This window comes from Primulina tabacum, chromosome 1 (assembly GCF_025594145.1).
Source record: "Primulina tabacum isolate GXHZ01 chromosome 1, ASM2559414v2, whole genome shotgun sequence".
NCBI classification, from domain to species: domain Eukaryota; kingdom Viridiplantae; phylum Streptophyta; class Magnoliopsida; order Lamiales; family Gesneriaceae; genus Primulina; species Primulina tabacum.
The window spans coordinates 53,280,134-53,291,020 of record NC_134550.1 but is presented as its reverse complement, the minus strand read 5'-3'; the positions used below and the strand labels follow the sequence as shown (position 1 = coordinate 53,291,020).

Genomic DNA, 10,887 nt, shown 5'->3' with positions numbered 1-10,887 from the left:
CCTTTGCATAAAAAATCTGAACATTTTTGGAGTGGGCGTTGTTTCTTAACAAAGTGTAGTGGTGACTTCACCACCACAGAAAAAGAATCCATGCTGAGGCCTCGAGCAACTATGATACTGCAGGAAACCCTGAGAAATTTAGCTTCCTTTCTTCCACCAGGTCCGATAGCCTCATACACCATGCAAATGTCAAGCATAGAGGATTGATGTAGCTTTGCTTAAGACTCCTTTCTGCAATAGTTTGTCTTTCCAGATGATCTAGATACACTGTATGATTTTTTTTTCTCTCACTAGTATAATCAGAGCATTTTCTCAAGAACCAGGTAAGGTACAACAGAGAATTGCCTGTGATTAGTTTGCGTTGTTTACTCATGAACGAAGTGCTTTTCGCGATTTTCGAAGTTGAAATTGTCTGAGCCCGCTCCTCATGGATGGATAATGGATCATATAATCACAATTCAGATTTTTTCGTACAATTAAATAAAGGGAAGGCACAGATCCTTCTAACGTAGAAGGAAATGTGATTCGTGGGGAAGAGAGAAATATTGCCCAAGTACCGAGCTCTTGTATGACCAAACAATTCAAATGTTGCATAATTTCTGAACATTAAGTTGAACAAGGACTACAGAGACAAATTTTCAGTTCTCTTAAAGAAAAATTCTTGATTCTGCATCACGACAACCTTTACAAGAGGAATTATTACAAATTACAGAGAATAAATCAAACAGATGCACACGCTACATTTCGTTCAAACTTTAATATCACAAACAACAAAAGTATATGAACAACAATCAATCATTTCAAGATTTTTGAGTGAACTTGTAGGATGAATAAGAAAGTGTACCAGCGCTCCAGCTGGTGTGAATAAGCTCACCTCTCGTATTCTCTCCCGCCGCACCCATCGCCACGTGCAGCGGATAAAAATGTTCAGGCCTAGGATGCGCTGCCTTGGCATACGGCGCCTTGGCTTCATAATCATTCACATCTTCATATCTCCCTTCGTAAAGAGCTTCCTTGATCCAATTATCGAACTCATAAGCCCACGGTGTCACGGAATTTCCAGCCTGGCGGTCCATCGACCGCAGATTATGGGTAGCGGCGCCTGACCCGATTATCAAAACACCTTCGTCTTTCAGCGGCACCAGCGCCTTCCCCATATTAAAATGGTGGGACGCGTCCTTCTCCGTCTGCACGGAGAGCTGGCACACGGGGATGTCCGCCTCCGGGTACATCAGCATCAGCGGTACCCATGCGCCGTGATCCAGTCCACGTTTCTTGTCCACGTGCACGCGCTTGAATCCCGATTCGGAAAGCAGCTCCTTCACCCTGCTCGCCAATTTCGGAGCTCCGGGAGCCGGGTACTTGAGCTTGTACATCTTCTCCGGGAAGTTGTAGAAATCGTAGATGGTTTCACTGGGGCCCTCCACGGCGTTGACCTCAGGATCGGCCGTCTCCCAGTGGCCCGATATTATCAAAATCGATTTGGGTTTCTCCGGAAACACCTTCTGCTGGAATGATTTGAGGAAGCCACGCGCCGGGAGGGAATCGTCAATGGAAAGCGTTGGCGAGCCATGGGAAATGTAAAAGGTCTCTGTCATCATCTTGTTCTTCGTCGATATCACCCTTTATTCAATTATTATATTAGCAAATTTCAGCGAAAACACAAACACCTGATTGCGTATGTATATATGTATATATACACAAGAGAGATTTTGCGTTCGTTCCGTGGGAGGTTCCTACCATTCCGATGACTTTTTCTTCACGTCCCAAACTTTGCTTCTCCCACCTGCCAGCCTTTTCCGTAACGCTATGTTTGGATAAGAAAAAAATGAGCTTTGGATTTGGATTTCAAGTTTGTAATTTACAATGTATTTTAATCATTAAAATTAATTTATTTTACGTTTAAAAAAATCTTGTATTATTATTTTTAAAATGATTTGTTTATTAACAATATTTATATAAATATTTCTATTTTTATGATTTAAAAAAATTATTTTCTAACATATAAAAAATATTTTAAATTAAACAATTTTTTTAATAAATGCAAAAATTATAAAGTTTAAAAATAAATTTATCAAATTTTGACAAATTAAGTTTTTACTATCAAAACAGTAAATTTTTTGTATTATTATAGATTTTTTTAATTTAAAAATATTTAAAATTAATTTTGAAATAATTTTCTAAAAAACATATATGATATAAATGTTTGTGAATTGATAATATATATTTTTGGATAAATGGTACTTTATAAAATTTTTAGAAGAAAATTTATAAAAAGTTATAAAAATGTATTAGTAAAAATACTTTTATTTCTTTTTATCATCAAGTTCCATCAAATCCCATTAATCTTACATATCTTGCAATAATTTCATCTAATTAAATTAAATCACATCAAATTCTATCAATACAAATCCCATTTTGAAATTTCATCTATCCAAATATTAAATTTGTATTTTCAATTATAAATCTCCTTGAATTCCATGATTCCAAACACATTATAACTGTTAACCTTTAGGCTGTGTTTGGTTCATGGGATTAGGTGGATTTATAATTATTAAACCCACCTAATCAAGCGTTTGGTACGATTTTTCTTTAACAAACTCAATCCCTCCTATAAATGATTATGTTATATTAGGTAGGTTAAAATAATACCTCCTCACCCCCTAATATTATTTATCACACTCTTAATTCATCCTATTTTTTCAATTTTACATATCTCCTAAATCCAAACTCACCGCCACTTCCTTTCACCGACCGCCCACCGCCAACCCCTGCAGCCGGCCGACCGCCGCCGCCTCCTCCGGCCGATCGCCACCACCTCCGTCCGACCGCCCTCGCCACTTCCGGCCTACCACCGCCGTCGCTTCCGGCCGACCACCCCCGTCGCTTCCGACCGACCGGCCGACCGCCGCCCCCGCCGCGACACATAAAGAGAAGGGCAATTTTGTCAATTCATCAAAAAATTATTAATTATCACATTCTTATCCATCATACCAAACATAATATTATTTTATCATTATATATTATATTTCTACTTCAATCATTTTTTTTTATCATTTTTCTCTTAATCATTTCATTATCCTATCCTCCAAACCAAACGCAGACTTATTATATTATTTTAATATTAAGACATTTTCTTTTACGTCTGCCATTGCGCATTTGAACTTAGTACTATTAATAGGAAACTTCTAGAGGAATAGAGCACACAGTTTTTGGTTTAATTAGTAATACTTGTATGGTTAAATGTATGTTTTAAACATTAATTTTTCTATTAGTTATATCGAAGTCAGAAATTTATCTCATGAAATTGATCTTCGAGAACGTATCATATTAGACTATTTGTCAAAACAAAAAACCAACTTACCTATTGCTAAGAGTTGTTATTATAACCCCTCAAATTAAATGCCCACAGCTCGAACACAGCTATTTTCAGTGGATCTCTGGATAATGAATAGTGTTCTTATTTTTCTACTTGGGAGAAATATTTGTTACAAATTGAATCTTGATTTTAAAATTCTTTTCCAAACATATAATTCTGATGGCATATGAACTATATATTTTAGGACAATCGAGATAGGAATTATTATGTTAATGAGCAAATCTCTTGTGAGACGATCTGACGAATCTTTATCTGTGAGACGGATCAACCTTATCGATATTCATAATAAAAAGTAATATTATTAGCATTAAAAGTAATATTTTTTCATGGATGACCCTAATAAGATATTTGTCTCACAAAATACGACCCGTAAGACCGTATCACACAAGTTTTTGCTTATGTTAATGAACTTGCAGAAGATAAGGAAAATGATAGAGGCTCAGTATCAAATCTTCAACTTATTTAGTCAGTTCAAAAATAAAAAATTGATATTTTGTCATACTAGTAATTCGTGAGATATAATTCTCATACGTTCACGTACGTAGTTTTTCAAAATTCTAATTGCATGTCGATTTGCATAAAACTTTTAGTGTTGTACTGTTTTAGGAACTTGACATATCTGTTGGATTGTCTAATCTTGAGACTATTATTTTGTGGGAAGAGATGAGCGACACTGTACCTACAAATATCTTAGAAGGGCGAAACAATGGATTCTAAAAGATTCACCCAGAGTGATAATAGTTGAAAAAGAAGCAAAATCCAATACACAAATTTTACCCCAAAAGAAATTTAATGGAGTAAAAGGAAACGGTGAGCTATTTCAAATGTGGAACGTACCCTCATATTTTGAGGCAGCTTGGAGACAAACCAATGAACCGAAGAGCATCACTTGCATACGTTGTCACCTCGTAATATACTTCAACATGGTATCAGTGAATCGCACAAACTACAATATCTACTATAGAACGTCACAAAGCTCAAACAAACAATCGTGGATCGCGAGAACAAGGAATAACACAGCCAAGCTAAAATAACATGACTAAAAAAGTTTAGAATTCATGTGATCATTGATATCCAACTGAAACAAAAGCAAAACTCTTCGGCCACCTTGGCAGAACCAAAGCACCCCAGACCATAAAACACACAAGCAAAACACAAATTTAACAATGAGTATGCTGTGAACTCTGCCACCGCCTATCGAGTACCCAAGTCTGGGATATAATTCTCGATTGACAAGGTACAGAACTACAACGTAACCACCAGAAGACTTCACCTAATAAAGCCATACATATAAGAGCAAAGTTTTTAGGTGAGATTTTATTGAAATAAAGTTTTGTTGCCCTAGAAATACCATTAATAACCTGCACGGTTCACTTCCCACCCTTCTTAGCAGCAGACTTTGTCACCTTGGCACCTGTAGGATCCTTTTTCTCCACACTCTTAATAACACCAACAGCAACTGTCTGACGCATGTCACGGACAGCAAAACGGCCAAGAGGAGGGTACTCAGAAAAAGTTTCCACCACCATGGGTTTGGTAGGAATCATCTTAACGAAACCAGCATCGCCATTCTTCAAGAATTTAGGTTCCTTTTCGAGCTCTTTACCTGAACGTCTGTCGATCTTTGTTAAGAGTTCAGCAAACTTAACCGCAATGTGGGAGGTGTGACAATCGAGCACTGGAGCATATCCATTTCCAATCTGGCCAGGGTGGTTCATGATGATGACCTGGGCGGTGAAGTTCGCAGCTTCCTTTGCAGGATCATCCTTAGAGTTGGATGCAACATAGCCACGCTTAAGATCCTTGACAGCAACATTCTTCACGTTGAACCCAACATTGTCACCAGGAAGAGCCTCGGGAAGGGATTCGTGGTGCATCTCAACTGACTTGACCTCAGTGGTCAAACCAGTAGGGGCAAAAGTGACGACCATACTAGGCTTCAAGACACCTGTCTCGACACGGCCCACAGGGACAGTACCAATTCCACCAATCTTGTAAACATCCTGAAGTGGGAGACGGAGGGGCTTGTCTGATGGCCTTTTGGGCTCCGTGATCAAGTCCAGTGCATCAAGGAGGGTTGGGCCCTTGTACCAATCGAGGTTTGTCGACCTCTCAATCATGTTATCTCCCTCAAAACCAGAAATGGGGACGAATGGAATCTTGTCAGGATTGTAGCCAACTTTCTTGAGGTAGGAAGACACCTCCTTCACGATTTCATCATATCTAGCTTTTGAGTATTTTGGTGTGGTGGCGTCCATCTGTACAATCATTGACATCAACATTTTAGAGAACATAACTATTAAAAATAAAGACATTATTCACATGGTTAAGAAAATAAAAATGAGGAAACTGTCTCACTTTGTTGCAGCAACAAATCATTTGCTTGACCCCGAGAGTGAAGGCAAGCAATGCATGCTCACGGGTCTGACCATCCTTAGAGATACCAGCTTCGAAACCACCAGTGGTAGAGTCAATAATGAGAACAGCGCAATCAGCCTGGGAAGTACCAGTAATCATATTCTTGATAAAGTCACGGTGTCCAGGAGCATCGATGACAGTGCAATAATACTTGGTGGTCTCAAACTTCCATAGAGCGATATCAATTGTGATTCCACGCTCACGTTCAGCCTTAAGCTTGTCAAGAACCCAGGCATACTTGAATGACCTCTTGTTCATCTCAGCAGCCTCCTTCTCAAACCTTTCAATAACACGCTTGTCAATACCACCAAGCTTGTAGATTAGGTGACCAGTGGTGGTTGACTTCCCAGAGTCGACATGGCCAATAACCACAATGCTAATGTGAACCTTTTCCTTACCCATAGTGAATGTCTACAAGCTGCAAATATATCAAAATAAGTATAACTGGAACCAAGATTTCTCTCATACAGAGGATCATAAAATTGATTCATTTCGGAATTATTACAAATAACAATCTCATAAGCACGATTTCATAAAAATTATACAAAAAATCATAGAATTTCAATTGGTACATCTAATGGGTCAGATTTTGTACCAACGAAAAGGAATCTAGAGTACCAGATGGATCTTGAAGTTAAAATCTTTATGAAACTTGAAAATAGCATTTGCAATTCCGGAGCCACAAAGCACGCTTTCTGGGTAACAGTTTTTTTTATTTTTAATAACATTTTCTAAAACCTCTTAGCCTAAATCACCATTTAGGAGGGGGGAAACCCCTCGTGTTAATCAGTGGATTTCTGAAAACGTTCACACAACAAACACAGAAAATCCATGATAGATAAAAATCTGTAACAACTTTCAACAAAACACGTGCAAGAAGATAATACGAAGAAATTAATATATCTAAATAATACATATCATCAAATCTGAGAACCCCGATTGCATAGACAACATTTGAGAATAAAATCACAATCACGTGAATTTAAAAAGCGAAAAACCGAAAAATTGTTATCCTGAGAGAAAAAATGGAAAGATGTCCAACCTTGTCAAAAGAGATCGATGGAAATCGAAACCGAGGCCGCCGATAGAGAAATGAACTGCAGAGGGTTTCTGACGAGGCTTCTGATGGTTTATATACCCGCCAGGCACAAGGTGCTAGGGCTTCTAAAAAAGCTGGATTCATTGACATTTACTAGAATGCCCTTTCATACTTAACAATTAACTAGAGACATATTATTATTTTTAAAATTTATTACGCTTTTATATTTTTTATTTTTACAATATATATAAATTAATTGCTAAACCACCCCGAAGTTTATCATAATTGAACAATACCCGACTACTTTGAAAATCATATATATCTATATACCGGGTTTGTATCACGCTTATATTTACCCAAAAATTATATATATATATATATATATATTCTCCCAATTATTTATGATTTATGATATTCTAGAAATGAGTTCAATCTAGTTTTATTGTTAATATTTTAAAATGAAAATTAACAAAAAAAATTAAAATTAAAACAAACAAAACAATTAAATTTAAATTATAATTATATTTTTTTTTTATCTATTTCAATTTTAAAATACATCGAGTAAAAAATCATATTTTGAGTTTTAACATTTACAACCAAAATTAAAAAAAGTGGTTAGCATTTTATTTTTATATATTTTTTGTATTTTTTCTTAAATTAGTTTGAAATGTTTATACTTTTTAATATCATGAACAATAAGTGATAATTATAAGGTATTTAAAAAAAATTGGAGGTATATATTATTTTTTGTGCTAGAGAAAGAGAGCACGGTTGAGGTGATGTTCCGTCTATTAATCATGTCAGCTATTGAATTTACAGTTTCATCATATTTAACAAATAGATGTCAACTCAACGATGATTACATAAATGTCAATATTAAACATATATATAGGCAAAAACAGTATATATTAAGTTACCGTTTGAATTGATATGTTGTGTATTTTGTTATTTTTATGAGACAATAATTCTAGGAATTTCATATTAAAGAATTCAATTAAAAGTGAAAGAAAAACCTAAATATTTTTTAGGAAAACTTTAAAATTATAATTAAATACCTTAATTTTATATACACTTGCTATCATGGCACACACTTTGCATATATTTAAACTAACATTATATGTCGAGTTCACGTAATGTATTTTTTCAAAAAAAATTTACTTTTAGTGATGTTATAAAATGAGAATCAATTAAGGTGAATCAGGTTGAAACATGGTTATTATAAAAAAAATTTAACAAATCAAACCTGACACGAAACAACCCGATCAATCTGACCAATCCGATTTGATTTATTATTATATAATATTAATATATTATTATTTTATTTTTAATAATATAATTAAATAAAAAATAAAATATTCAAATGACATAACAATAATAATATTTTAATTTAAATACATAAAAACAAAATTTAGCCTAAATCTGGTATTAATTATATTCCATAGATGTAAATATTTAAGTTCAAGAGCATAATAATAATTTTCTAAACTATTAATTAATACACAAAAGAAACAAGTATTTAGAAAGCTTTGAAACATCACGATGCAAAATTATGATATCAGTGTAGTAAAAAGTCTTCAAGCATCACAAAGTAACTTTCATGTTTCAAATTTCATCTCTATCGTTTAGTACATTTTTTGTCTGAGTCAAATTATGAAACAACATGTGAAATAAAAGAATTTTTTTAAAAAAAGATATTAATTTGCTAATTAACTAGAGTAGGTCTCTTGTGAGACGGTCTCACGAATTTTTATCTGTGAAACGGGTCAACCCTACTGATATTCACAATAAAAAGTAATATTTTTTCATGGATGACCCAAATAAGATATATGTCTCACAAAATACGACCCGTGAGACCGTCTCACACAAATTTTTGTCTTTTAACTAGTTTGTTTTTCAATGCCACGTGTCAATAGTAACATTAGAAATATCAATATTTTATTGCCATGTCAAACTTTTACTTTATTGTTTCTACTTCAATTCAAAATCTAAATATTTTTTAAAATGATTAGTAATCGGCTATGAAATAAAATGGTGAGATAAAAATGGGAACAAATGACTTCAAATCACCGACATGAAGTTCAAATTATAATGTGCGTAGAAATCTAAATGCATGTATCTGATCTCCAAGTAGCCCACCAAAATACGAAACCAAAAACAGGAACCAAATGCTACATGAATTGTTAGGAAAACCGTGGCTCCCAAAAGGTTGAACAAAAGACGAGCCAAGAGATATCAAGAAATTAAGCAGAAACGTTTTTCGTTTTTTTACTAAATTGATGTAGCAAAATCTAAGGGAAAAAACTTAACAGTGGGAAGAAAAAGACTTCGAAATTTGGTAAGCCGAGTAGCTTCCACCAGTTGGACTGTTTGTGAAAATGCTTCGATAAGTTCCTCTTTCGTTCCTCGCTTCATTCAGTTTACTGTATAATTCCGGTCGGGTGGAGGCAGAAGGAAAACAAAATAGGGTTGGGGACTTGGGCTAATTGAATTTTTTAAAATAAATATCAGGTCGGGTGAGTTCAGGTTCCACACAAAAAATATGGGTTTGACCCGATACCATCCAAAGCCAAATAATCCAAACCCTAGCTTGCTATATTTAGGGTCGATTCGGATCGGTTGGCTAGTCGAGATAATTCTTTACACTCCTAAATGTTATTTTGATTTTTCATTCAATTACTTATAATTCCTAATAGATATGGAAAAAAATCATAAATGTTTTAATCTTAATAGATATTGTCCTTTTTTAAAAAAATTCGATATTATATTTGAATACAATTTTATATCATTTCGCAATCAAAAAAAATTTGGATACCATCGATCAAATACGAAGAGTGGAATCAAATGGTCGAGAAATGGAAGCTGTGGTATTTGACATCTTTGTCCTCCGACGAAAGATATACATTTGTATTTTTAAGTTAAATCAATTAAATAGATATTTCAAATTTAATATATAATAAAATATATCTGACAAAATTGGAGTTGTGGCGTACCGTAGGTTTGATCCAGCTCGATGGGCATAATGTCACTGTCAATTCAACAGGACCCAAAGCTTAAGTACGAAGCTATCATATTTTGGCTTTTTTCAGCAAATGTACCTTTTCTTTTCTTTCTTTCTCTCTTTTATGAAATAAATAATGGTATTTTTTGGACGGTAAAACAATAATAACATTGATCTACATTACATGTAAGATGAAAAGGCAAAGTAAAATTCCACGAAATAAAGGAGAAAAAGGTTACATAGTGACATGTTATTCGTATTTATAGATATCGTTCGGTTCGTGGTATGAGACAAATAGTACGAAAATAATTAATATTTTTTTAATAATAACATATATAAACATGGTAGTTGATATAATGTTTGGCTGTAAGAATAAATGGATTTCAAATTACTAAGTTAGAAAATTGATTTGCAATTGAAGCTACAAAATATATTTGAACAACACAAGATATTTCAAACAATTTATTCTAATTTTGAGTCAAATACACACAACAGATATCAGACGTTGATGTCAAATCGAATCCATTCGTAGTTTTCAATCGAAGTAAAAGCACGGATAATATATTGAAATTTAAATGGATTTTGATAAACATTTAAAATTGGATCCAATTATACACATGATTAAATACAAAAACTCATTTGAGAATATTTCATAAATCAATCTTGTAATACTATGATATACAACCCGACCAATCCATAAAAATTATTATTTTTTATATTAAAAATACTAATTTTCAATGTATGTATATAAAATCGTAATAAGTAATTTATTCAATGTTAAATAGACTTGACTTAGCTGTTGTTGGAATTTTGATGCTTAGTGAATGAAAATTAAGCAAATAAATCAATGTGTTTGATTGGAAAAATTCGAAACGAAGAACGAAGCTTAATGAACGAATATTAAGTTCGGTGGTTCTGAATTAAACTCGAAACGAGTTCATCAAATGTTGAAAGAAATTCAAACGAGTAGTCGGAACATGTAAGGGACGAAACCGAAAAAAAAAATCGGCCGTGAACAGTAGCAGGCGCGCACATGCGCGTGGAGCTGCGCGC

The 10,887-nt window shown here is 34.1% G+C and overlaps 2 protein-coding genes across 2 annotated transcripts; both read right to left on the bottom strand.

Moving 5' to 3' along the window:
- Nucleotides 1-580: 580 nt before the first annotated feature.
- LOC142548999 (extradiol ring-cleavage dioxygenase-like) lies at nt 581-1,799 on the bottom strand. The gene has a single exon (XM_075657708.1). It carries the CDS (start codon nt 1,599-1,601, stop codon nt 801-803), a length of 801 nt encoding a protein of 266 aa, XP_075513823.1. The 5' UTR covers nt 1,602-1,799; the 3' UTR covers nt 581-800.
- A 2,592-nt stretch (nt 1,800-4,391) lies between these two features.
- On the bottom strand, nt 4,392-6,974 carry LOC142548992 (elongation factor 1-alpha-like). The gene is made up of 3 exons (XM_075657696.1): nt 6,840-6,974; nt 5,738-6,215; nt 4,392-5,637 (listed from the first exon to the last, which is right to left on the bottom strand). The coding sequence occupies exons 2-3, from the start codon at nt 6,197-6,199 to the stop codon at nt 4,750-4,752; spliced, it is 1,350 nt and encodes a 449-aa protein (XP_075513811.1). The 5' UTR covers nt 6,200-6,215; nt 6,840-6,974; the 3' UTR covers nt 4,392-4,749.
- Between the last annotated feature and the right edge of the window lie 3,913 nt (nt 6,975-10,887).

Excerpts from the sequence above, each read along its gene's own strand:
- LOC142548999 (XM_075657708.1), bottom strand. The coding sequence starts at position 1,601 with ATGATGACAGAGACCTTTTACATTTCCCATGGCTCGCCAACGCTTTCC.
- LOC142548992 (XM_075657696.1), bottom strand. The coding sequence starts at position 6,199 with ATGGGTAAGGAAAAGGTTCACATTAGCATTGTGGTTATTGGCCATGTC. Across the intron at positions 5,638-5,737 it reads TGATTTGTTGCTGCAACAAA|ATGGACGCCACCACACCAAA; the intron begins GTGAGACAGTTT and ends ATGATTGTACAG.